This window comes from Chanodichthys erythropterus, chromosome 16, assembly GCF_024489055.1.
Source record: "Chanodichthys erythropterus isolate Z2021 chromosome 16, ASM2448905v1, whole genome shotgun sequence".
NCBI classification, from domain to species: Eukaryota; Metazoa; Chordata; class Actinopteri; order Cypriniformes; family Xenocyprididae; genus Chanodichthys; species Chanodichthys erythropterus.
The window spans coordinates 9,486,259-9,513,102 of NC_090236.1; the positions used below are offsets into that span (position 1 = coordinate 9,486,259).

The 26,844-nt window shown below is 43.0% G+C and overlaps 2 protein-coding genes across 2 annotated transcripts; both read right to left on the reverse strand.

Annotated features, from left to right (window-relative positions):
• Positions 1 to 1,287: 1,287 nt before the first annotated feature.
• LOC137003237 (C-C chemokine receptor type 3-like) lies at positions 1,288 to 3,199 on the reverse strand. Its single transcript, XM_067363310.1, has 2 exons — positions 3,124 to 3,199; positions 1,288 to 3,027 (listed from the first exon to the last, which is right to left on the reverse strand). The coding sequence occupies exon 2, from the start codon at positions 3,006 to 3,008 to the stop codon at positions 1,932 to 1,934; it is 1,077 nt and encodes a 358-aa protein (XP_067219411.1). The 5' UTR covers positions 3,009 to 3,027; positions 3,124 to 3,199; the 3' UTR covers positions 1,288 to 1,931.
• Positions 3,200 to 22,935: 19,736 nt separating this feature from the next.
• On the reverse strand, positions 22,936 to 24,778 carry LOC137003195 (C-C chemokine receptor type 3-like). Its single transcript, XM_067363250.1, has 2 exons — positions 24,704 to 24,778; positions 22,936 to 24,607 (listed from the first exon to the last, which is right to left on the reverse strand). Exon 2 carries the CDS (start codon positions 24,586 to 24,588, stop codon positions 23,521 to 23,523), a length of 1,068 nt encoding a protein of 355 aa, XP_067219351.1. The 5' UTR covers positions 24,589 to 24,607; positions 24,704 to 24,778; the 3' UTR covers positions 22,936 to 23,520.
• Positions 24,779 to 26,844: the final 2,066 nt, after the last annotated feature.

Consider the following 26,844-nt stretch of genomic DNA (forward strand, 5'->3'; position numbering starts at 1 on the left):
CTGCTGTGCTACTGGAGACTAACCACAAACTCTTGCTTGTGTATACTCATGTGTACTGTACAGAGTGTTAATTTTTTTCTTCGTTGTCATTTGCTTGTCATCTTCGCTTTATTTTTCACAAAGCATTATTTACGGCCTCGAAGCGGTATTCAAGATAGTGTGGGTTTAGCGTGCATTATAGGCACTGCACATTTGGGCATTTTTAAGACAAGGGACAGTCTTGTGCACTTTTCTTCCTGTCGCGTGCACCTGCTCTCAAGTGTTGGTATTTGGACTGGACATTTTTATTGTAAAAAACAAAAAAAAAAGTTGACCCCAAAGAATTTTATTTAATTCACAAATGGCCTATCTATAATCAACAGTATTATTATTTATTTATTGCCAATTTTGATCACATTTTTAGGGGATATTTTTAATGACCCTACAAGTTCGATTAAACCATAAAAATATGATGAAAATATTTTATATTTTTAAAAATATTTTAAATATGAGGAAAGAACAATCACTACATTTGGTTTGGGTGTTTATCCGGCAAAATTATTTGGCAAAAAAAGGGCAAATGACAGCTACAGGTTTTATTTTACCATGCAAAATAAATGCATAGAAAAGCAAAAAGCTCACTGGAAAAAAAAAAGCAAAAGCATACAGTACACTGACTAAAACATAAGTTATTAATATTTCGTTGGTTTCTTGAATTTGCATGTTTCCATAATGTCGTTCAATACGACAAAAAATTACACAAAATTTATTTGTTTCAGTGCGTTATCACAAATTAAACAACTGCCGTCCAGTCCAAGCACAACTACACAATATGCTTAAAAAATCTTTAAAACAATTTTATATAATATTTTAACAAATGGTGGGTTTAGGTGTAGTGTTACTGTGTCAATTTAGGTTTATTGTGTTTTTCCTGCATAAATATGCAGCTTTCTTATTTGGTAAGGTCTGGTGGATTCACATTTAAAACATTGTGATAAAAAAAACTATGTGTAAAACATTGGGAATAAAAACAGTGTGTAACAGATACTAATGTCTTAAAAGAAAACAACCATAACCAAATAGATTATTTAGAATCATTTATTGGCATTAAAATCAGATCCAAACACACACAAAACACAATGTACAGACTGAGTTCATACTCAAAATGAAAGTGTGATACACTGAAATGTTTTACTTCTCAGCATAGGCTACACCAGCAATTAACAGCAATATAAAATCATTAATTTGCCATACTTGGAGAACTCTTACAACAATATATTTTACACACAAAAAAATGACTCCTTACAGAATAAAATAAAATAGCATAGAGATTTGATAGCTATATATTGCTGAAGAACCCAAAGATTAGGACTAGGGTTACACAATCAACATTATGTTGCAATGAACCTCTTTCACAGAAGTTTTTTTTTTTTTATTCTTTCTTTCTTTTTTTTTCTTTTTTTTTTTGGTTTTGATGTCATCAAAGCGATATTTGTGAAGAAATAAATACATGTACATCAATTGGATAGTAATTATTTTTAAATGCCTTTTCTCGATTAGGTCAAATTGATGGAGCCCATTAGACATATACTATTCATTAATATACATTAAATGACAAAATAATTGTATAATTTTTTTATGTCATCAAAAGGATGTTTATGAAGGAATATTTACATATGAACATATCAAATGAACTGTAAAATATTTTTTTTCAATTTGTTTTTTATCAATACTTTTCCTCCATTTGGTAAAATTGATGGAGGTCTTTAGACACACTATTAATTAGTATGCATTAAATGAGAAATTATTGAATATATATATATATAATATATATATTAATGGTCAAACAACATGCATTGGTCAAACATTGCATCTTGGATTCTTTGTTTTTCTCTTTCTCTCTGTGATCCAATCTGTGTCCTCTTAACAACAAATCTTCAATCATAAACTTGTTAGCCACGTGAATGATCAATAATCATTGTTGGGCTCCTGACTGATGTGGTTTTACTGCTTGGCTCTGAGAGCAATGTATTGATCTTCAAACATGGTAGACGCTTGGCCAAAAGTTTCAGAAAATGGCGTTGAAACTTCTTTCCCAAAAAGGTATAAAAGACAGGGCTGATGCAGCAGTACAGGTAGGCAAAGTTACGCGTTATGTACAGAGTGTAGTCGAGGGCTTCTGAGCATTTATTCGGGTCTCCAAAGGATATCTTGATGGCTTTTAACAGAATGACCACGTTGTAAGGTGTCCAGCAGATGAAAAAGGTGAAGACAATGACAAAGATGAGTTTGACCGCCCTGCACTTCTCCGCCATACGTGTGGACATGATCCTTATGGTTATGCGGGAATAGCAGTACAGGACCATAACTAGAGGCACTAGGAAGAAAAAGAGAAACTGCTGATAATAGCCGATCAGCTCCCACTTTGTGAGGGTAGACTGGATGTAACCAGTCATTTCGCACAGCCTAACATTTGAACCATCCATCACATCATAAAAAACTATATCCTTTATACTAGCCAATATACTGAGCACCCAGACGATGACGGATGATGCAAATGCGTATTTTTTCTTCCTGCTGTGGGCTGCACTGATGGCGTGGACCACCGCAAGGTAGCGGTCAAAAGTCAGGAGAGTGAGGAAGAGGATGGAGCTGTTGAAGCCGATGAAATAACAGCTTCCCACCAACTTGCAAAGGCCACTGCCAAAGATCCATTCTGACTTGTGGTAGACTGCCCAAAAGGGAAGGCTGAAGGCGAAGATCAGGTCCGAGATGACGAGGTTGAGCAAGAAGATGTTGGTGATCGTGGTGAGCTTCTCATATTTGTAGATGATGTACAGCACCAGTCCGTTCCCCACCAAGCTCAGCAAGAAGTTGGTGTAGTAGAACGCTGGGAGAAATGCTGCACCAAACTGGATGACATTACTTTTCTCACATAAACGAACCTCTTTGTCTACAACGTTAACTGGTGCCGTGTTATTGGCTTCTTCTAAAAATTTCAAAATATTCTCCCATTTATGCTCATCCATTGGTGTCTGAGGTCAGATTCTGTTGCAATAAAATAAAACAACAGCAAACACAGAGTTAATAATTAATATTTTGTATTGAGGTTCATTCTGAGCATCAAATAATGGCTTGACTCACCCCTTCCAGGTAAATGAGTGTGTGAAACTCTCTGCAGCCGCGACAGAACTGATGCAAACACGTTGTGGCTTACCGAGAAAAACTCAGCACACATCCTGAACGAGGAACTGTCAAGAGCATTTAAACCAACTCGTCAGCATTACGCAAAACCTTTCACTATCGTTTTTTTTTTGTATCAAATGTCATGGAAAACTATTTACATTTTTTGAGAGGCGGAAGTGACAGAGTAACAAGCAGAATGATTAAGAATTAAACAATTTAATTAAATATTTTAAAATATTTATTGTAATTTAAAGAGTTTGAAATGTCAGCTGCACAAATAAATTCTGTTAAAAAACGACAAGGCTAAAATCCTACGTGCATTAAAAAAAAGAACATCAACAGGAAACATGAAATAATAAATAGATGTTAATTGATGATTTTTGTACAAATCAGAAAGACATGCCAAAACTATAATAAGAGTACTGCTAAATTCTACAAGACATGTTCAAATTCTCAAACAATTGAAAGTATAATTAAATAATTCAAAAATGTTGTAGTAGTAAAAATGTTCCTATAAAAACTAACAAATAGCCCTTGAGTAGAAGTATTTGAACGTAAGTGTTCAATGTATAGCCCGCAGAAATTGCTTCACATCCCGTACAGAGGTAGCTTGACTAGGGCAGTGCAGTGGATACAGTATAGCAAATTTTCTTTAAAGGAACAGTTCACTCAAAAAAGAAAATCTGAAATTGAATATTAAATTGGTCACAGGACACATGAGAACCAATGATGTGTATGTATACAGTACATGTGTCGTACTGATCATTTTTATGGTGCTACTTGTGTCATTTTTTGAAGCTCAATAGCCCCTGCCCCCAACTTATGGAAAAGAGCGGCATCAACATTTACATTTACATTTAGTCATTTAGCAGACGCTTTTATCCAAAGCGACTTACAAATGAGAGTAGTAGAATCAATTAAATCAACATGAGAACAACAGTATGTAAGTGCTGAGTGAAGTCACAGTTATGTCAGTAAAGTGCTCATAGCGAATTTATTTTTTTATTTTTTTTTTTTTTTAAATAAATAAATACACAGATAGGAGAAGAATATTAGTCAAGGTAAGTGCTACTACTACTGGGTCAAGTGCTGACGAAAAAGATACGTCTTTAGCATTTTTTTGAAAATGGCTAGAGACTCGGCTGCTCGGATAGAGCGTGGTAGGTCATTCCACCAGCCAGGAACAGTCCCGGAGAAGGTCCGTGAGAGTGATTTTGTGCCCCTATGTGATGGCACCACAAGGCGCCGTTCACTTGCAGAACGCAGGTTTCTGGAGGGCGCGTAAGTCTGAAGTAGTGAGTTAAGGTATAGCGGTGCAGAGCCAGCTGTAGTTCTGTAAGCAAACATCAGAGCCTTGAATTGGATGCGAGCAGCTACTGGCAGCCAGTGCAGACTGATGAATCAAAAATGAGGATTCATTCAAATTAGAGATTCTACCACATTCAAGATTCCCAGACAGGAAAACACATCACATATTTAAGATCAAGATTCAAGATCATGACATCATTCTTTAGAGTTTATGAGTTCTTGAGGTCAATGCTGAGCACCAGAAATGTTCATCTGAGAGAGAAAAGACTGTAAAGAATCAGTAAGATCCCACTGACCTGATGCTAAAAGTTAAGTCCTTTTCTAAATGGATAATCCCAAAAACCATAGGCTTGATAACAAGAGGACAGGTCACAAATCCCCATGGATCCTGGGGTCCCACGTTTGCCTGGGGTGCATGGAGAGCCAGGTTTTCCTGGTGGACCAGGATATCCCTCACCGTCATCCCCACGTGGACCCTGCAAACCTGTGGAAGAGAAAGTTACTTTAGACGTGCTTACAAAGACAAAATAAATAAATGGGAGCGATCGTTATCATGCATGAGTATGATATTGACATTTGTTTTCTTTATCTTATCTAATCGTTCGCCACCATGGGAATTTTTAATATAATTTTTTAGTCACAAACAGTAATTTAAAAAAAATAAATAATAATTATATATAAAAAAAATTCCAAGACCTTTATTCAGTTTTTGTTCATTTCCCTGATTTTTCCAGGTCTAGAAACCACACTTTTAAAATTCCTTCACCTATATCAAGTTTTCCAAGATCGTTCATAGCCTTTTAACTGACAGTGCCCCACTTTTTTTTAACCACATATTATAGTAATCACCATAAATTAGGTATCATTCAAAAACATTCAAAATTCGTCCTGTGAAAGCCATTTCTAAATTGGACATTGCATTACCATGGAAACGGTACTTTAATCATTTTAGCAACTCAATTTTTGTGATATCAACTTCAAATTTTGAACACAACTTGGTTAGACATATGGCTTTGATTTTCTAGCAATTTTAGAATCAAGATTATAAGGTAAAATTATCAAATAAAATTTGTATCAAATAAAATATTTAGTTCAGTACATTTGCTTTTCAGTAAACTTCTATAACTTAATAGTATCTTTTTAAGGGCTTTCACTTCTGCAATAATCTGCTGATTATCTTCTTTCAAAAGAGACCAAACTTAGGTCTGTATTCCAAGTCATTCATGAATTACAATCATTTAAGTTCATATCTATGCTAAAAGGGTTTGGCAGTTAAAGTTGTAAGTGCTTTCTAAGAAATGCTGTTGAAAGTGGAACTGAACTAACACCACAACCAACACACTTGTAGCCAATCAGCAGTAGGGGGCGTATCCACTCATAATGGGGGAGGAGAGAGAATGAACAAGAGAGGATTTAAAGAAAGACTGTAGAGAGATGGCTGAGAGACATTACAAAAGAAAAGGTCAGAATATCACTGGATAAAGAAGGTTATGATCAGGCAAGAATAACATTGGTTTATATGTTTCACAGAACCAAGATATGCTGTTGTTGCAATGTTAACTACAGTAACAGGCAGTGTTGGGGAAGCTACTCTGAAACTGTTGTTTGACAAGCTACTCATAAATTAAAGTAGTTAAACTACTGTCAAGCTACCCTTTTGAAAAAGTTGTTAGCTACACTACATGTAACTATCAAAAAGTAGCTAGCTACATTGAAACTACTTTGATTTTTTTTTTTTTTTTTAAATGACATAGCTTATTACAAATAACTGGATAACTGTTCATGAAGAATGTCTAAGCAAGATGTTTGTGTTACAGATCCCGTGTTTCCCTGGACTCTATTTCCCAAGATCCTTCTGTTCTCCACACCTGCACTCACTTCCCTCGTCAGCTCCTCATCGTCACTCATCACCTGCACCTGGACTCTATTGTCAGCACTCCCCATATATTGCACTCACTCCCTTCACTCCTGGTCTGTTCTCTGTTTGTGTTAGTGTTTGTATGGTGTTCTCTGCCTTCGTTTATATTAAAGTATTGAATGTATTGTGGAAATCCGTATCTGCCTCATCTCTACACCAGCAAACGTAACAGAAGAACGGACCTAAAACGACCGGATTTTCCACAGGGAAAAAAAAAAAGAAATAATGGAGACTTTCACCGGCTCCCTGGATCCAGCTCCTCCAACGCCTCTCACCCTGACAGCCGGCGATCGCCTTATCGGGCTCCTGCAGGTAGGTCGTTCGCTGGAGAGGTATGTGGAGGAGTTCGTTGAGCTCGCTTATTTGTCTGACTGGCCTGAAGCAGTTTTGATCTCCCTGTTTCTGGATGGACTAGATGATGACACCATCCGTTTTAGTGAACCCGATTATCGTTTCTCCTTAAGCGAAACCATAAATTCCATTTTATGGTTAAATGATTCCAAATTTATCGTGGATTGGGTTCAGGATGGGTGTCTGTCTCTAGTCCATCCAGAGACACGGTTGGCCGGGCCAGTCAGTCAACCTCCGGCTTCCTCTGCATACCTTTCCAGCGAACTCCCTGCCTGCCCCACACGGGACCCACAATCCTCAACTGGGTCCCGTAAGCGGAGGAGGAGGAAGCAAGCCGCTCCAGTGTCTCCAGAGCCCGCTCCAGTATCTCCAGAGCCTGCTCCAGTATCTCCAGAGCCCGCTCCAGTATCTCCAGAGCCCGCTCCAGTATCTCCAGAGCCCGCTCCAGTATCTCCAGAGCCCGCTCCAGTATCTCCAGAGCCCGCTCCAGTATCTCCAGAGCCAGCTCCAGTATCTCCAGAGCCAGCTCCAGTCCCCACAGAGCCAGCTCCAGTGCCTGTGGGGATTTTAATTGTATTTGAGGGGATGAAATGGCCCTTAACCCCAGTCTCCTCCGAGCCAAGTTCTCCAGTCTCCGCCGCCGAGCCAAGTTCTCCAGTCTCCGCCGCCGAGCCAAGTTCTCCAGTCTCCGCCGCCGAGCAAAGTTCTCCAGTCTCCGCCGCCGAGCAAAGTTCTCCAGTCTCCGCCGCCGAGCAAAGTTCTCCAGTCTCCGCCGCCGAGCAAAGTTCCCCAGTCTCCGTCGCCGAGCAAAGTTCTCCAGTCTCCGCCTACGAGCCCTCTGCTCCAGCCGCCGCCGCCGAGCCCTCTGCTCCAGCCGCCGCCGCCGAGCCTGCCGCTCCAGCCGCCCCAGCCGCCGCCGCCGAGCCTGCCGCTCCAGCCGCCGCCGCCGAGCCTGCCGCTCCAGCCGCCGCCGCCGAGCCTGCCGCTCCAGCCGCCGCCGCCGAGCCTGCCGCTCCAGCCGCCGCCGCCGAGCCTGCCGCTCCAGCCGCCGCCGCCGAGCCTGCCGCTCCAGCCGCCGCCGCCGAGCCTGCCGCTCCAGCCGCCGCCGCCGAGCCTGCCGCTCCAGCCGCCGCCGCCGAGCCTGCCGCTCCTGCCACCACCGAGCCCTTTGTTATGAACTTTGTAAGGACTGTGTTCCCTCCCTGCCTCCCTCTCCCGCCTCCCATGTGTTTCTTCACTGAACCTTCACCTCAAGCCCCCTCGCCCAGATCTCCACCTCGGACCTCTGGGCGATTACCTTCACCCCGGCTCCAACCTCCCTCTGCTCCACCGTTGTCCATCAGTCCTCCAGCTTCACCAGTATCCATCCTGCCTCCACTCACACCTTGTTCACTCGTCGGCCTGCCCTCCCCTCTGGACTACACTCCTCCGTCTCCGCTCCGTCACTCCGTCCCTCAGTTCCAGTTGGCCTCCTCACTCCCCCCGGTGTTCGTTTTGTTGGCTGTCCTCCTGCTTCCACTGCGGCCTTCTGGAGCCCCGGCAGCGCTTCGGTCGGCGGAGCCTACAGTTCGGCCATCACCCGCTGGTCCCTCACCGCCGCCTGGGCTCAACGCCTCGAAGGCTTCGGCCCCTGACCCTGCATGGCTGCCCTCGGCCCCTGACCCTGCATGGCTGCCCTCGGCCCCTGACCCTGCATGGCTGCCCTCGGCCCCTGACCCTGCATGGCTGCCCTCGGCCCCTGACCCGGCATGGCTGCCCTCGGCCCCTGACCCGGCATGGCTGCCCTCGGCCCCTGACCCGGCATGGCTGCCCTCGGCCCCTGACCCGGCATGGCTGCCCTCGGCCCCTGACCCGGCATGGCTGCCCTCGGCCCCTGACCCGCCATGGCTGCCCACGGCCCCTGACCCGCCATGGCTGCCCACGGCCCCTGACCCGCCATGGCTGCCCACGGCTCCTGACCCGCCATGGCTGCCCACGGCTCCTGACCCGCCATGGCTGCCCACGGCTCCTGACCCGCCATGGCTGCCCACTGCTCCTGACCCGCCATGGCTGCCCACGGCTCCTGACCCGCCATGGCTGCCCACGGCTCCTGACCCGCCATGGCTGCCCACGGCTCCTGACCCGCCATGGCTGCCCACGGCTCCTGACCCGCCATGGCTGCCCACTGCTCCTGACCCGCCATGGCTTTTGAGCCTGCCCTGGAGACCTCCACTCCAGTCTACTCCTCCCCCTGCTCCGGTTTGAGGTCTCCAGGGCGCCCGCCCCCCTCCCGGTTGTTACATCTACGGCGCGAGGACGCGCCTACCGGGAGGGGGAAGTACTGTTACAGATCCCGTGTTTCCCTGGACTCTATTTCCCAAGATCCTTCTGTTCTCCACACCTGCACTCACTTCCCTCGTCAGCTCCTCATCGTCACTCATCACCTGCACCTGGACTCTATTGTCAGCACTCCCCATATATTGCACTCACTCCCTTCACTCCTGGTCCGTTCTCTGTTTGTGTTAGTGTTTGTATGGTGTTCTCTGCCTTCGTTTATATTAAAGTATTGAATGTATTGTGGAAATCCGTATCTGCCTCATCTCTACACCAGCAAACGTAACAGTTTGGGGTTTAAAACAAAGCAATTCACTACAATTATGATTTCAAAGTGTACTGTTTTATTTTGTAAACTATATCAAAAGATAAAATACTCAAATGTAGCCTATATCTCACACTGACTCTCTTTGCATGCTTATTCAGAATTTTAATATAAGTTTTGTTTTTCATGCTATGAGAGGACCGACCACCAATTGCACTCTGCAGTTTCAGAAGTGATTTCTACATATAAATGCAGGATTCATGCTCAAAATTGCTACCATAAATACCACAAAAATATGCAAGAATAAGAATAAGAATAAGAAATGTAAATGCAGACTAGAAAAATATTAGAATTATTGTATCAATATTTTTGAAATTCTGTTCCAATTATTTGTAAAATTACTTAATATTAAATTTCTCACTATACATTGCTATTCTTATTACTGTGGAGCCGTTGTTTACACATTACATCTGGACTTTACTATAGCACCCTCACTTATTTCAGAGGCACCCTCAATGATTTGATTCTGGAACCGGAACTGCACTTAAACCGAACTGTAACTTAAATTCGATACACAGAAAAATGCAGGTCTAATGCTGCATTCACGCCACCTCATATTTACCGAAATCTTGAGATGACAACACGTGACGTTGACTAGGAATTATGCGTTTCTATGGTATCACTATCAACAAAATGAATCTACAGCGGTCAGGTGGTATAACAGCCACGTGGTACATGGGAGCTTTCAGAAAACTCCCAGCTTACAAGCTGTAATTACGAGCTCTACAATCATCAATCGCCGTTTGTAATCTTCCTATGAAGAGACTGTCGGATCAACGTTCTGCTACATTTCTCTCAGATAAGGTAAATGCTTAACACAATCAGCATAACTGTGATTGTGCATTGTTATTTTGGAGTAACGGTCGTGCGAGAGATGGGTAGATCAGATAGAGTTTGAAAGCTGCTTGCCGTCGCTTCTCTATCGTCATCGTGTTATACCCGCCATTAGCGAGCAAGGTGGATAAGCCAGTCTGTGATTGGTTCCTGCAAAAGTGTAACAGCGCAGCAGAAATGAATGCACGGGTTTCCAGACTGAGTTGCTGAGTGAAATCAATGACACAAAATGATAACTGCAAATCCATGTTTCTCTGCTGGAGTCCAGCTGTTTCTGTGAATTGCAGTGATCCATTTGCTTTTTTTTTCTGTAGCTCTCAGCAGTCTTTAAATATATACCTCAGATTTTGTGTCAAAGCTATTTGTAACGTCAGTCACAAAGCTCTTTCCCGTTTTGGATGTGCTTTGTGTGTTTTTCGCAGCATTCACGCTGAAAACCAATGCTGCCGCTCAAGTCTTTTTGCCACTCAGTGGGCGTGACCGCAGTCGTAACGGTTGACGATGACGTCACGTGCACCAGAGTCCTGCACGGGTCCATTTTTGGAGACCCGCCCCCGCCCGTACCCGCAAAATTCAGCACCAGATCCGACCCGTCACCCGTGATAATATCAAAATTAAATCCGCACCCGCCCAGACCCGTTAATATTTGGCCCGTTACCCGACCCGTGCCCGCGATAAATCACACACACTAAAATCATTCCAGTTAAAGTGCTTTATTTTTTATCTCGCACCTCTCTCAACATCACAACATGGGCTAATGAAACATCCTAAACTGCGATTTGTTTTGCGCCATTCAAGTAGCCTACCATCGGCACCTATGGAACCTGATAACTATACGCAAATAGACCTATTAATGAAAAAAAAGAACAAGAAAAAAATACAACCTGAGCCTGTCACTCACAAACAATAGCCTACAGGCCTATGCCTATGCATTTACATTTCCTTAAGGTTACTGTGCAGGAAAAGGATATCGTCCACAGTCCCAGGTTTAAGTTGCGTTCTCCGCTCTTGAATTACAAATCCAGCTGTGGAGAAGTCTCTCTCACTCGCAGCGCTCGATGCTGGGATGGAGAGAACATTCCGCGCAATCATCGCCAGGTTGGGAAATGTTTTCGCATGCTCCTTCCACCACAGCAAAACATCGAAAGGATCTCCCTTGGGTGACTTGAACTAGATGTATGCAGAGACCTCGTCCTCGGGCAGCACAGTGTCATCGCTGGAGTCCTCTACGTCTGACAAACAATCAACTGTTGAAACCAAACGAACTCTCTTTGCAGCTGGGGCCGCTGACATGCTGCGGCCTGATAGCAGATCTTCGCGTTTCTCCTCGAGTTCTATTTAAAAGAAATAGACACATGGATGTATATATTTCACTAAATTATTAATTTGCCCATTAACAATAATCGTTAATTATTAAAGACAAGCAATGGTGGAGGAAGTACTGAATCTCAATAGGCTACTTAAGTAAAAATAACCAGAGACATTTACTTTAGACATAGGCCTATTTAGTTTAGTAATAAGTATCATAATGAAAAAGTACCTTAATGTAAAAGTATTTTAAATGTACTTTAAGTATTATACTTGCATTACAATTTATTGTCTTAATGTCTATATTCTAATTAGGGCTGTAAAACCGAAATCGCAACACACCCCTATTTGAAGTTAACATTATAGCCTAAATAGAAATAGAAATCACAAAGCCTTTTCTTTAAAGTTAATTTCGTTTTGTATTAATTGTATCTTAATTTTAATTAATATTTCATCAACCAATTGCCTGGATTTAATAAATAAGTAGTAAATATAGCAGACAATAGATGATCACGACACGGAGGCGCCTGGGAGAACGTGGAGATTTTTTTAAATTCCTGTTTTGGCAGGTGGAAAAAATGATCAGAAAATTTTATTTATTTATTTATTTATTTTTTCAAACAAGTATTTGTACTTCGTTAAATTCCACCACTGAAGACAAGTAGCATATATTAGTTTGTGATTTAATAGCTTACCTTTCACAAGACGCCGTGCTTCGCTATGAACTCCCATAATTTCACCATGGTCTGCCAGCAGCTTCAGGCTTTTCAACTTTGGATGCAAGAACATTGCTAGCTTGTGCAAGAGATGCAGCTCAAATTTCTCAGTTAAAATTTTGAGGCATTTTTCTTTAAGCGATGACAATGTCAGACTGTCGGTAGAAGACGGTTGAAGGTGACGTCTGAGGCGCTCCAACCACACAGCTGTCAAGTGAATGGTCGGAGTTTTGGATGCTTCTAGGGCTTTGGTGGCTTCTTTGAATCGTGCCAAAAAATTCACAATGTCATGCAAAGTCTCCTTGCTCATGCAGTTTAAACGGTGTTCTTCATCACGTTCCTCCAGAAGAGCACGGATGGCCTCGTACTGGCTGCTAATGGAGTCCAGCATCGTGTGAAGCGAGTTCCATCGCATCTCCACGGATGCTTTCAGTGTTTTTTGCAGACGATTCTGGAGATGTGACTGCTTAAAGTAAGTCACAAGTGACTTAGCGGACTCAATGACACCAGATACCTCTTCGCCAAACAAATCGTCCTCAGCAGGTTTCCCAAGTGTGGTATGCAATACTGTGTTCAGGATATGTGTTGCGCAACTCAATCTCGTGGCTGTGCGGAGGGCAGCAACAATGTTTGCACCTCTGTCAGTTACGTACACTAGTTTGGGAAAGAACTCATCCAGTCCAAATTTGCGGAGTGCTTGGACGATGGCTGGCCCGAGGTTGTCAGCTGTTTTACGTAAATTGCTGTCCCATTCAGCTGTGCAGAGCACTCGCTCCTGCAGTTCCCAATTGCTTTTAATATAATGTATTGTCACACAGAGATATCCAATTTTTCGGAAATCATCCGTCCACAAATCCAGCGTCACAGCCCCGTTGCTCTCGGTCAATTGTTCCCTCAGCTCCGGAATTATGTCTTGTCTTTTATCCTCGGCATATTTAGTGATCCTACGGGAGACAGTAGTTGGATCGGGCAGAAGCTGACGCGCGTCCACAAGGCCAGCTCGTGCCCCAGTGTCAATTAAGCCCTGTGCCAGTTTCAAAAATCCATCGCCGCACACAGTCTCAAATGATCTAATGTCTCGGCGCACAAATTGCACAGCCAATTGCGTTATCGCCTCCTTGTCTTCCCCTCTTGGAGGTTTGTAGCCTTTGGCAAAGTACCTGTCAATTGTTGCACTGGCAAACCCTGCTGTGCTCCTGCAAGTCTCTACATGCTTCCTAAGAGAAGACGTGCCCAGCTTCCGGCTATCAAATGCCAAAACTTTATGGCAAGTTTTGCAAGCCGCAAAGCCGCTTATGATGTTATTTTCCTGATCTCGTATTACACCACACTTTCTCCACACATCCGATTTTGCCTTTAAAGACTCGTTCTCAACAATTTTATATACTCCACTTGCCAACTTTACTTTTACTTCATCCATAGCTAGCCTACTCCTGCAACGCTCGCTCCAACTAGGCTAAAGCATCAACAAAAGTCGCACTGTCGCAGTGGTGGTGACGTGATGGGTCAAATGTCATATCGTTGTTGCGTATGTGTAATGGTAATTTAGACATATAAATATTGCGCATTTTTTTCATCCGCGCTACTACCCGCCCGCAAGGAGTTAATTATCCGCCCGCATCCCCGCCTGTGAATTTTAGGAATATCACAATCCACCCGTTTTAGCCACTTTTATGCGGGTACCCGCGGGTACCCGACCCGTTGCAGGACTCTGACGTGCACACCCTCTATTGCTGGGGATTCTGGCGATGCGCACACATCCAGCACTCCACCCCTAGACCACCAGTGACACACAGTGACACGCCTGTGAATAGTAATAATGTTGAACGTACCTCACGGGATCACTGAAAAAGTAGTCTCGTTACGAGACCTCTCCTGCCTGCAACGTCGTGAATTTAAGACACAGGGTGGGCAAATTGGTGACTATGCATCCGACATCACATACGCCAATGTATGGAAGATATGACAGTGGAAGAGCTTAAGAGGTTCCTGCAGTCACACCTAGGGGACAAAAGCAGCACAGAGTTATTTCAGGAACTAAAGTGTGCAAAACAGATGGAGACCGAAACCCCTCAACAGTTCCTGTAAAAGGTAATAGGCCTTAAGCAGAAAATACTTTTTTCTATCAAACAGTCTAACACGAATGTGCGGTACAGCCCAGCCACAATCCAAGATGTGTTTCTCCATACCATATATCAGGGCCTGGGGCACAAGTATAAAGACGTCAGGAGTGAGCTTAAAGGATTAGTCCACTTTTAAATAAACTTTTCCTGATAATTTACTCACCCCCATGTCATCCAAGATGTCCATGTCTTTCTTTCTTCAGTCAAAAAGAAATTAAAGTTTTTGATGAAAACATTCCAGGACTTCAATGGGCACCAAACAGTTGAAGGTCAAAATTAGTTTTACTGCAGCTTCAAATTGTTCTACACGATCCCAGACGAGAAATAAGGGTCTTATCTAGAGAAACAATCACTCATTTTCTAAAAAAATGTTTATATAAATTTTATATTAAATCTCTAAAAAAATTTTTTATACATTTTAACCAGAAATGCTCATCTTGATCGATGTGCAGTTGGAGCAGCTGGATATAGGTGAAGGACTTTTGGAATTCCAAAGCTCATACATTGCAGACCCTATCGGCAACCACTCTACATGCGACATTACCCTGCCTCGCAACACAATCCTAGGGTACGTCCACCTTGTTGAGACGGTGTTGGAAGCAGACAGGTCTAAGGAAACAACGGCCAGTTGGAAGGTTCATGGTGCGTCTGTGGCAGTGATGGAGGAAAGCTCAACCTTGTGGCACCCACCTGTCAGTCTCAGCTAAGTCCCCTTACTCTGCCCCTGTAGTCTGTTTTCGAAAAAAGGATGGCTCACTGCGTTTATGTGTGGATTATCGGATTATCGGACAGACACAATTTGCCAAGAATTCAAGACCTGATTGACACCCTGGGAGGGTATTCTTGGTTTACCGTCCTCGACCAGGGAAAAGCTTACCACCAGGGCTTCATAGCCGAGGGTTTGAGACACATGACCACCTTTATCACTCCGTGGGGGCTATATGAGTGGGTGAGAATTCCATTCGGCCTGTCCAATGCACCTGTGGCATTCCAGATCCTGGATGATCTCAGGGTTGAGTGCTGTGCCCCAAATCTTGATGATGTGTTGTGTTATGCCCGGTCATTTGAGGAACATGTAGGAGTGATCCGAAAAGTTCTTCAAACTCTTAGGTGCCACAGAGTAAAACTTAGGCCTGAGAAGTGTGAACTCTTCCGCCAGGAAATCCGGTATGTGGGTTGCTTAGTGTCGGCCAAAGGAGTGAGAATAGACCCTCACGATCTTGACGCAGTGATAGCACTCAAGAGACAGACCTCACACAGTGGGAGAGGTGCGAAGACTCCTTGGATATTATCGCCCACTCATACAAGGTTTTTCACGTGTGGCCAAACCAATCTATGAATTACTCCAGACTCAGCCAGGGGCAGCAATCCCCAGATGTCCTCCCGAACGACAGTGAAATGGACCATTGAGCACCAGAAAACACTCAACCTGCTGATTGACATGCTGGTAAATCCACCGGTCTTGGCTTACCCGGATTTCAACCTCCCATTCGTGCTACATACTGATGCATCAGAAAAGGGCCTCGGGGCTATCCTTTATCAGCACCAGGATGGAGGGTTGCGGGTCATCGCGTGTGGCTCCAGGACCCTTTCTCCAGCTGAAAAGAACTACCGACTGCATAGTGGGAAGATGGAGATTCTTGTATTAAAGTGGGCGGTATGCGAGAAGTTTAGGGATTATTGTTTTACGCCCCTCACTTTACCATTTAAACTGATAATAATCTCTTGACCTGTGTTATGAGCACTGCAAAACTGAATGCAGTGGGCCATCGTTGGGTGTGAGAACTGTCAGATTTTCGCTTTGATATCAAACATCGACCTGGTAAAGTGAACATCGATGCTGACACGCTATCACGCCTTCCTCTTGATATGGAGAAATATGTTGCAGAGTGCATGGAGGACCTGTCACCAGAGGTGATACGAGCAGTCTGGGATGGGAGTCATGCCGCCAGGAAGAAGGATGTGGCTTGGATTGCAGCACTCAGTATGGCCCATTCAGAAATAGACCAATTCTCCTCTGCCCCCTTGTTGCTGCCTGTAAGCAAGGTTGAAATTTCCAAAGCTCAAAGGGATGATCCAGCGATCTGTAGGATAATGGAGATGAAAGAGACAGATGAGGTGCCAGATGAAGACATTAGGAGAAGGGTGATAGGTCCAGCCAGGAAAGTCTTAAGAGAGTGGAGCAAGCTGACTTTGAAAGATGGATGTCTGTATAGGCACGTAGCTGGAAGGAAACGGCTTGTTCTGCCAACTAAGTATAGACAACTTGCTCTGGAGCAACTGCATGATAGGATGGGACATGTAGGCCAAGAAAGAGTAATCCACTTAATGAGGGAGAGGTTCTATTGGCTGCATATGAAGAGAGAAGTAGAGGAGTGCATCACCAAAAGGTGCCCATGCACCAAACCAAAAAAAAACAGCACCGAGCACCCATGGGTATAACTTCCACCCAGTATAACTTCCAGCTCACCATTGGAACTTGTCTGCATCGATTATCTGCACCTGGAGCAGAGTCAGGGAGGATATGAGTATATACTAGTCGTCGTTGATCATTTCACTCAATTCGCTCAAGCTTATCCTACGAGAAACAAGTCCGGACAGACAGCGGCTGAGCGGTTGTTTAACGACTACATCCCTCGCTTTGGCTACCCAGGAAAGCTACATCATGACCAAGGCAGAGAGTTCGAGAATGAGCTTTTCCTAAATTTCCGACAACTGGCTGGAGTGTGTCTCTCAAGAACATCCCCATATCACCCCCAGGGGAACCCAACTGAGATATTTAACTGGACTATCCTGCAGATGCTCCGAACAATGGCTGAGAAAGAAAAAGCAAAGAGGAAAGATCATCTGCCCCAGATTGTACATGCCTACAATTGTACCCGTCATGAGTCAACTGGGTATTCCCCATTCTACCTGGTGTATGGGAGACCTTTTCTCCCTATTGACTTGATATTTGGGCTGGTTGAAGAAGACAAGGGGCAAACGCCCAGAGGATTTGCTGAACAGTGGGCTAGAAGAATGGGTGAGGCATACCAAATAGCAAGCAAGAACAGTAAGCAGGCCAGTGCACGAGGCAAAGCCCAGTATGACCTTAAGGTCAGAGGTGTAGTGCTTAGACCTGGAGACAGGGTATTAGTCAGAAATCTCAGTGAGCGTGGAGGTCCAGGGTGTAATGACTGAGGCAAATCAGACACAATTATTGGTTAGCTAACCAATAGTTTTAAGCTCACTCTGGAGTCTGATAAATTTTAATGTAGCTACGTCCAGTTAATCTGATTAACGGATTTGCATATTCATAATTAATCATAATTAATAATCATAATGAGTTATGAATAATTATTAATATTTCCCCTTTGAGTTAATTTTCGCTACAAGGGAAACTCAGACCATACTGGGAGAAAAGCATCTATGTGGTCGAAGAGCAAGTGACTGACAACCCAGTGTATAAGGTGAGCCCTGAGAATGGAAGTAAGAAGGGAACACGCATTCTACATCGAAACCTGCTGTTGTTGGTAAATGACTTTGTAGTATATTTCAAGGGGATCTGCCAATATCCCTTTGTTTAAGTCCAGTGTCGAATAAAATCGAGCCGTACCAAGTCGGTCAAGCAATTCGTCCACCCGTGGCATTGGATATGCGTCGAATTTCGACACAGCATTCACCTTGCGGTAATCCACACAGAACCGTGGGCTCGCCCAGTTACTGCTGGATTCTTCTTTTACCCCCATTTCAAGCATTGCCCCTAATTTTGCCTGAACTACCTTTTTCTTGTGTTCAGGCAATCTATATGGCCGGCTGCGAATCACCACGCCCGGCTCTGTCTCGATGTGGTGCTGAATGAGGTTCGTACAACCAAGTAGGGGAGAAAACACATCAGCAAACTCTGCTTGTAATTTAGTCAAATCAGTGAGCTGGAAGGGTGAGAGGTGATCTCCCCCCGGGGGCAGGGCGAGGGATTGTTTTTTGACATTCGCCTCTGGCCCGAGATTATCCTCTCCGCTAATCACCGTCACCAACAAACCCTGTGGAGGCTTGCGGGACCTCTCGCACCACAAATAACAGGGGTTCTAACCACTTATCCCAATTTTTGGCATCCTCTTGAACGAATTTACAAATCATGGATTTAAGCGTGCGGTTAAAACGTTCGACCAGCCCGTCCAATAATGCATAAAGTTCGCGTAACGTGCGTGACATAAACGCTGTGCCTTGATCAGTGAGGATTTCTTTCAGAATCCATATTCGGGAGATTAGACTAAACAGTGCGTCTGCAACACTCTTAGCGGAAATGTTGCGGAGAGCCACTGCTTCGGGGTATCGCGTTGCATAATCCACAATTACTAATGCAAAGCGATGCCCTCTCGCTGATTGCTCTAATGGCCCGATGAGGTCCATACCAATTCTTTCAAAGGGGACCTGCATTAATGGGAGAGGCGCAAAGGCGCTTTTGGAGTGGCTGGTGGATTTACAAGATGCGCACCACCTGCGCACGTTCTTGTGAATGCCCGGCCAAAAGAATTGGGTCATGAGGCGATTTAGTGTTGCTGTTTGTCCCAAATGCCCAGCCATTGGATTAGAATGAGCCACTTGGAAAAGCATTTCCCTGCAGCTCTTTGGAACTAACAATTGGGTTGTATCTTCCTTTGTCTGAGTGTCTTGAGTCACTCGATACAGCCTATCCTTTATGATCGCAAAATATTTATAAGAAAGTGGACGTCCAGGCTGGAGAGGCTGACTGTCGATGGTACTGACCTTTTCAAATGTATGTTTTAGCGTGTCATCCTGAGACTGCTCCAGAGGAAAATCATTGCGATCCAAAAGAATAAGTCTTCCGATTTCGCTCTGTTCCTCTAAAGCTGTACTTCCTGTCCCCAGTCAGTCTCTCCCACCTGCACTCGTGCATCCTTATCCAGCATCTTTTCCCCCCAAGAGGCATCCGAGCATAAACACCCCAATAATTTATTAAATGCTGGCCAATTCGTTCCCAGAATTATCGGATGCCGGAGGTGCAGATTAACCGCCACCTCAACGCTATGCTTTTGACCCCTGAATTGAATAATGACTGGCACTATAGGATATTTCACCACAAACCCGTGCACACACCGCACCCTAACCATGCAGCTTGTATCCAATGCCCCGGGGGAGAGGGACAGGTCTAGAGAGAGAGGGGAAGAGAGGGAGAGAGAGAGAGGTAGATGGTTGTATCTTGTACCATGTGGTCCTCCGCCAGATGGATGGCTGAGTCCAGCTACGTGGGATGGTGGCACTGGACCCACTCGGCCGTTCTTTTCGGGAGTCGGGTGATGAACTGCTCCAGCACCACACGATCGACAGTCCACGTCGCTTCCCTCAGCTAATAGGCATTTGCGACACGAGTCCTGGAGCTGTTGGGCCATCACGAAGGGCCGGCCGCACTCGCCCAACTCCGGGGAGCGGAAACGCTGGCGATGTTTCTCTGGGGTCCGACCGACCCTCTGGATGATGGCCAAATTGTCAAGAGATCTGAAGCACCATTTCTGAAGAGTGCGGCAGAACAAGCATTTGATTTAATCTGGAAATAAAGCAAAATAACTGAGGAAAATGAGAATTAGTCCTCTAATGCCATGTTCATAATTTATCGCAGAAATTATAGCATTAATTCGATCTTAAACTGATTCATTTAAAGAAGTTATTACTCTATCACCTGCGTGGCGTCATTCACCAACGTGGTTGAATGACAAGTTTGCGACAATACGGTTTCGGGAAACAGTCGTGACTAGCTAGATGATTTGATCAACGATGATCCGTACTATGGTAGTTCAGCAGTGAGTTACATCGTTGTTCAGGAAAAGCACCCCAGGACTTTGACTGGATGCCTGGATATCGACTGGCTGCTGATTTAGTCCTCATCCTTATAGTGATGAAATGTGATTGGATGAATGGATTGTTGGGCTTGCATGTGATTGTATGTTATAGAGGGTATGCACGTGACGTCACCGTCGACCGTTATGACTGGTCACGCCCGCTAAGTGGCAAGAGACTGAGCGGCAGCATTGGCTTTCAGCATGAATTTCACGAAAAACACACAATACACATCCAAAACGGGAAAGAGCTTTGTGATTGACTGTACAAATAGCTTTGTCACAAAACCTGAGTATATTTAAAAACAGCCGAAAGCTACAGAAAAAATAAGCAAATGGATCACTGCAATTCACAGAAACAGCTGGACTCCAGGCAGAGAAACGTGGATTTGCAGTTATCATTTTGGATTGGATTTTGAGGTAAAATCATACCGTATATATTTTATTGTTATATATTGTGTTGACAACTCATCAATTACATATTTACCATCATATATTATGCATAATTGGGTGTTTTTAATGATATGACGATATATATAACAATGATATAAATGATTACTTGGACCTTATTAAACCTACCTATATTGTAGTTATATATAAAATATTCACAGGCAGATTTGCTTTATGTGTTTCAGGCACATATAAATGTCAGGAAACACGATTCCTGGCTGCATGTCAATATTCATGGATTAGGTTTATTTGACAAGTTGTAAGGAAAACTTTCGAGTCCAACCTTTAGTGTAATCGTTTGTTTTACTCCGTTTTCTCAGTTTTCCCTATTAAATCCAGTCATGCAGCAGGATCTTTTGCCACTCAGTACAGCTGAGAGAGCGCGCTTTCAACGGAAAAGTGACGTCGATGCATACCCTCTATTGGTTTGTTATGCTGCGTTCACGTCACCTTGTATTTACCGGAATAGCAGTCAGGTGGTACAGCAGCCACGCGGTACATCTGGGAGCTTTTAGAAAGCTAATAGCTAATTACGAGCTCTATGAGGACGTGAACACTTTTTACAAGCTAGAATCTCATAACTACAGGAATTATGAGGCCCCGTGAACGCACCTCTGGGCTCAAAGGACGCTGTCTGTAAATACACTGCTAAGTGTATTACTGCCCTCCACAGGTCAAAGTTTGAACTAATTTTTATATACTACTGAACTAGCATGTTGCATATAAAAATTAGTTCACTTAGCAGTGTCTACACTGCTGGAATTCTAATAGAGGAGAAGAAGAAGAGAGCTAGTTCAAGATGAGCACAAAATGAGCGATGGTTTCACTAGATAAGACCCTTATTTCTCATCTGGGATCGTGTTGAACAATTTTAAGCTGCAGTGAAACTAATTTTGACCTTCAACTGTTTGGTGCCCATTGAAGTCTACTATAAGGAGAAAAATCCTGGAATGTTTTCATCAAAAACTTTTCGACTGAAGAAAGAAAGACATGGACATATTGGATGGCGGTGAGTAAATTATCAGGAAATGTTTATTTAAATGTGGACTAATCCTTTAACAAAATTTCACAAAATCCGAAAAATGCTAACGTTACCTATCAGATTGTGCTACCTCCCATTGAAACAGTAGGTAACGTTAACAAAATCGGACAAAATCCGAAAAATGCTAACGTTACTTATCAGATTGTGCTTCCAGCGTTATATTAACGTGGTTTATGTCTTTATTAACATCTACACCTACCCCAACCCTAAACCTACCCTTATAATAATGCAAGTAAAGTAATTTTGTGTTTTTCATGACAACAATGATGTAATATTGATGTGTGCACATGCAGTAAGCTTTGGTAGAACAATCTGACGGGTAGGTTAGCTAGCTAGCTAACTCAGCACATCATTGCTTGGAAATAATGACGGTTCTTTGTTCATAATGGATATATTTGAATGTGAAATAATATGATTAAAGGCAAGATGGAGTTACGTTAGCCGTGCTAAAAATATAAACGGGAGAATGTTATCATTGCAAAGTGGTCAGGCTAACATATTTCGTTTATTCCACAAGACGTATGGATAAGCTGTTTGATTTATAATTATTAGGTTATTTTGAAAAATTTCACTTAACCTGCTGTGGATGAACAAAGCTGTTCCTCAATTTGTGTGTTTCCCATTTGAATGGTCAGTGTATGAGGTGGCTGCTGCTTGTGCTGAGAGCTTTAGCTTCAATTTTGATCATTATTTTCTAATCGGTTGCATATTATGTCGTGGATATATCCCTCCAATGCATACTGCAGTCCCTTTTGTCTTGCTCTATCAGATATTTCACCTGTTTGCCAAAAATTACTAATTATCTCCTTGAAAATGTCTGACACCAGTGCATACATACTGTAAATGACTTGCCAGGCTCGAAAGCTTGACAGGCATAGAGGGCGGGCTTAGCGAAGGGTCCATTGCTATAACTCATAAAATTAAATTATAATAATTTTCCTTTGGATCTATTGTGTTTTTCTGCATGAATAGGCTATGCAGCTTTCTTATTTGATAAGGTCTGGTGGATTCACATTTAAAACATTGCGATTAAAAAACTATGTGTAAAACATTGTTAATAAAAACAATGTGTAACAGATACTAATGTCTTATAAGAAAACAACCATAACAAAATAGATTATTTAGAATCATTTATTGGCATGAAAATCAGATCCAAACACACACAAAACACAATGTAGAGACTGAGTTCATACTCAAAATGAAAGTGTGATACACTGAAATGATAATATCATTAAGATTCTGGTCACTAATATTTTACTTCTCAGCATAGGCTACACCAGCAATTAACGGCAATATAAAATCATTAATTTGCCATACTTGGAGAACTCTTACAACAATATATTTTACACACAAAAAAATGACTCCTTACAGAATAAAATAAAATAGCGTAGAGATTTGATAGCTATATATTGCTGAAGAACCCAAAGATTAGGACTAGGGTTACACAATCAACATTATGTTGCAATGAACCTCTTTCACAGAAGTTTTTTTTTTTATTTTCTTTCTTTTTTTTTGGTTTTGATGTCATCAAAGCGATATTTGTGACGGAATAAATACATGTACATGAATTGGATAGTAATTATTATTAACAATAATTATTATTAAATGCCTTTTCTCAATTAAGTAAAATTGATGGAGCCCATTAGATATATACTATTCATTAATATATATTAAATGAGAAAAGGTCTTTAGACACTCTATTAATTACACTCTATAATGGTCAAACAACATGCATTGGTCAAACATTGCATCTTGGATTCTTTGTTTTTGTCTTTCTCTCTGTGATCCAATCTGTGTCCTCTTAACAACAAATTTTCGAACACAAACTTGTTAGCCACATGAATGATCAGTAATCAGTGTTGGGCTCCTGACTGATGCGCTTTTACTGCTTGGCTCTGAGAGCAATGTATTGATCTTCAAACATGGTAGACGCTTGGCCAAAAGTTTCAGAAAATGGCGTTGAAACTTCTTTCCCAAAAAGGTATAAAAGACAGGGCTGATGCAGCAGTACAGGTAGGCAAAGTTACGCGTTATGTACAGAGCGTAGTCGAGGGCTTCTGAGCATTTATTCGGGTCTCCAAAGGATATCTTGATGGCTTTTAACAGAATGACCACGTTGTAAGGTGTCCAGCAGATGAAGAAGGTGAAGACAATAACAAAGATGAGTTTGACCGCCTTGCACTTCTCTGCCATGCGTGTGGACATGATCCTTATGGTTATGCGGGAATAGCAGTACAGGAAAATAACTAGAGGCACTAGGAAGAAAAAGAGAAACTGCTGATAATAGCCGATCAGCTCCCACTTTGTGAGGGTAGACTGGATGTAACCAGTCATTTCGCACAGCCTAACATTTGAACCATCCATCACATCATAAAGAACTATATCCTTTATACTAGCCAATATACTGAGCACCCAGATGATGGCGGACGATGCAAACGCGTGTTTTTTCTTCCTGCTGTGGGCTGCACTGATGGCGTGGACCACCGCAAGGTAGCGGTCAAAAGTGAGGAGAGTGAGGAAGAGGATGGAGCTGTTGAAGCCGATGAAATAACAGCTTCCCACCAACTTGCAAAGGCCACTGCCAAAGATCCATTCTGACTTGTGGTAGACTGCCCAAAAGGGAAGGCTGAAGGCGAAGATCAGGTCCGAGATGACGAGGTTGAGCAAGAAGATGTTGGTGATCGTGGTGAGCTTCTCATATTTGTAGATGATGTACAGCACCAGTCCGTTCCCCACCAAGCTCAGCAAGAAGTTGGTGTAATAGAACGCTGGGAGAAATGCTGCACCAAACTGGATGACATTACTTTTCTCACATAAAGCAACCTCTTTGTCTACAACGTTAACTGGTGCCGTGTTATTGACTTCTTTTAAAAAGTCCTCCCATTTATCCTCATCCATTGGTGTCTGAGGTCAGATTCTGTTGTAATAAATTAAAACAACAGCAAACACAGAGTTAATAATTAATAATTTGTATTGAAGTTCATTCTGAGCATCAAATATTGGCTTGACTCACCCCTTCCAGGTAAATGAGTGTGTGAAACTCTCTGCAGCCGCGACAGAACTGATGCAAACACTTTGTGGCTTACCGAGAAAAACTCAGCACACATCCTGAACGAGGAACTGTCAAGAGCATTTAAACCAAGTCATCAGCATTACGCAAAACCTTTCACTATCGTTTTTTTTTATCAAATGTCATGGAAAACTATTTACATTTTTTGAGAGGCGGAAGTGACAGAGTAACAAGCAAAATGATTAAGAATTAAACAATTTAATTAAATATTTTAAAATATTTATTGTAATTTAGAGTTTGAAATGTCAGCTGCACAAATAAATTCTGTAAAAAAACAAACAAAACAAAAACATGACAAGGCTAAAATCCTACGTGCATTAAAAAAAGAATCATTTTTATGGTGTTACTTTTGTAATTTTTTGAAGCTCAATAGCCCCTGCCCCCAACGTATGGAAAAGAGCGGCATCAAAAATGAGGATTCATTCAAATTAGAGATTTTACCACATTCAAGATTCTCAGACAGGAAAACACATCACATATTTAAGATCAAGATTCAAGATCATGACATCATTCTTTAGAGGTTATGAGTTCTTGAGGTCAATGCTGAGCACCAGAAATGTTCATCTGAGAGAGAAAAGACTGTAAAGAATCAGTAAGATCCCACTGTCCTAATGCTAAAAGATAAGTCCTTTTCTAAATGGATCATCCCAAAAGCCACTTGATAACAAGAGGGCCAATATCACCTGTCAGAATAACATTTGAGCGGCATTTCCCTTTAATACTGTCACTTTATAATCAGAAAATCAACATCAAAACAGCTTCACATAATCCTCACCTTTCACCCCTTCAGGTCCCCTCCACCCTGGAGGTCCTGGGTAGCCTGGAGACCCCGCCATGCCAGGATACCCTGGGGGTCCAGATGGGCCCGTTGGGCCTGGGGGACCTGGATCGCCTGGTGGTCCTGGTTTGGTATCACAGTGCTGGCAACTTCTTTGGCCCATCACCTGCAGGACCTGTGGCAGCTGGCCTGTTGAAGGAACATAAACAGCCGTGGTTGTCAGCATGTGTGTTAGATCAAAATCTCAATAATAGGTATATTTGTAATTCCAGTCATCAGTTAAGAAACAGGCGCCTCAACCCCTGTGATGTGTGGCAGCAGCAGCGCGAGATCTCGGGAGAATGACCAAGCAGACACAGATCAAGTGTGGTACAAAGCATTCTCAGATTTATTCAGGAAGAAGGGTCATATTTATAGACATAGGTTAAACAACAATCTCCAGGATGGCTTGAGCATCCAATCATACAACTTACCATGTAAACCTTACCATGTATGGCATTTCACAAAATATAATAACAAATAAGAAATGTATGTGCGTAAATGTGTGTGTGTCTTCAACCTCTGGTTACGTGTGAGAGTGTCAGCAGGGCCGGCGATTGCTATAGGCGAACTAGGCGGTTGCCTAGGGCGACAAATATGTTGGGGGCGCGGGCGCCCTCTAGGGTCGCCGTTACGTTACGTTAGGCAAGTGCGCAGTTGATGAAGAAAATGAAGCGGTCTAATAAACCCTCCGGTGCACAGGGACGAAAACGGAGAAAGATAATAAGGAAAACCCAGTATAGAGGTAAATCTTCTCATTTCAGCCATTAAAGTGTTAAATGAAATAAATTTGTTTAGTATTGTGCATCATCACCTTGAACTAGCGGTTAAACGGATTGTTGTTGATCCGTGATCCGTTTGGATCAAGCCCCACGGTTCGGGACGCATGTGATTCACGAATCATTTGCAAGTTTCACCGCAATAGAGTGAACAGGTTATAATTTGAACGTGTTTTGTCTTGCTATTTTACACATTAAATAGATATAAAACCATTTCAGCGCTACAAGGCTCGCGCGCACAGAGAGCGCGAGAGAGGCGCGTTCCAGATAGCTCTTAAACTCTAAATTAATTTCTCTTTCGCGTCGTCAATGCACGCATTATGTCAGTCAAAATAATAAAATAATAAGGTATTCTCGAAAACACATTCGGTTATGTCTTAATTGAACGAGGTGAGAATTCGGAATCGGATGTGTATCTATCGGATGTGCGCGTGCATGGAGTCTTACTCTTAAAGTGACAGCAACCTAAAAATACCTGCGGTTGTCTG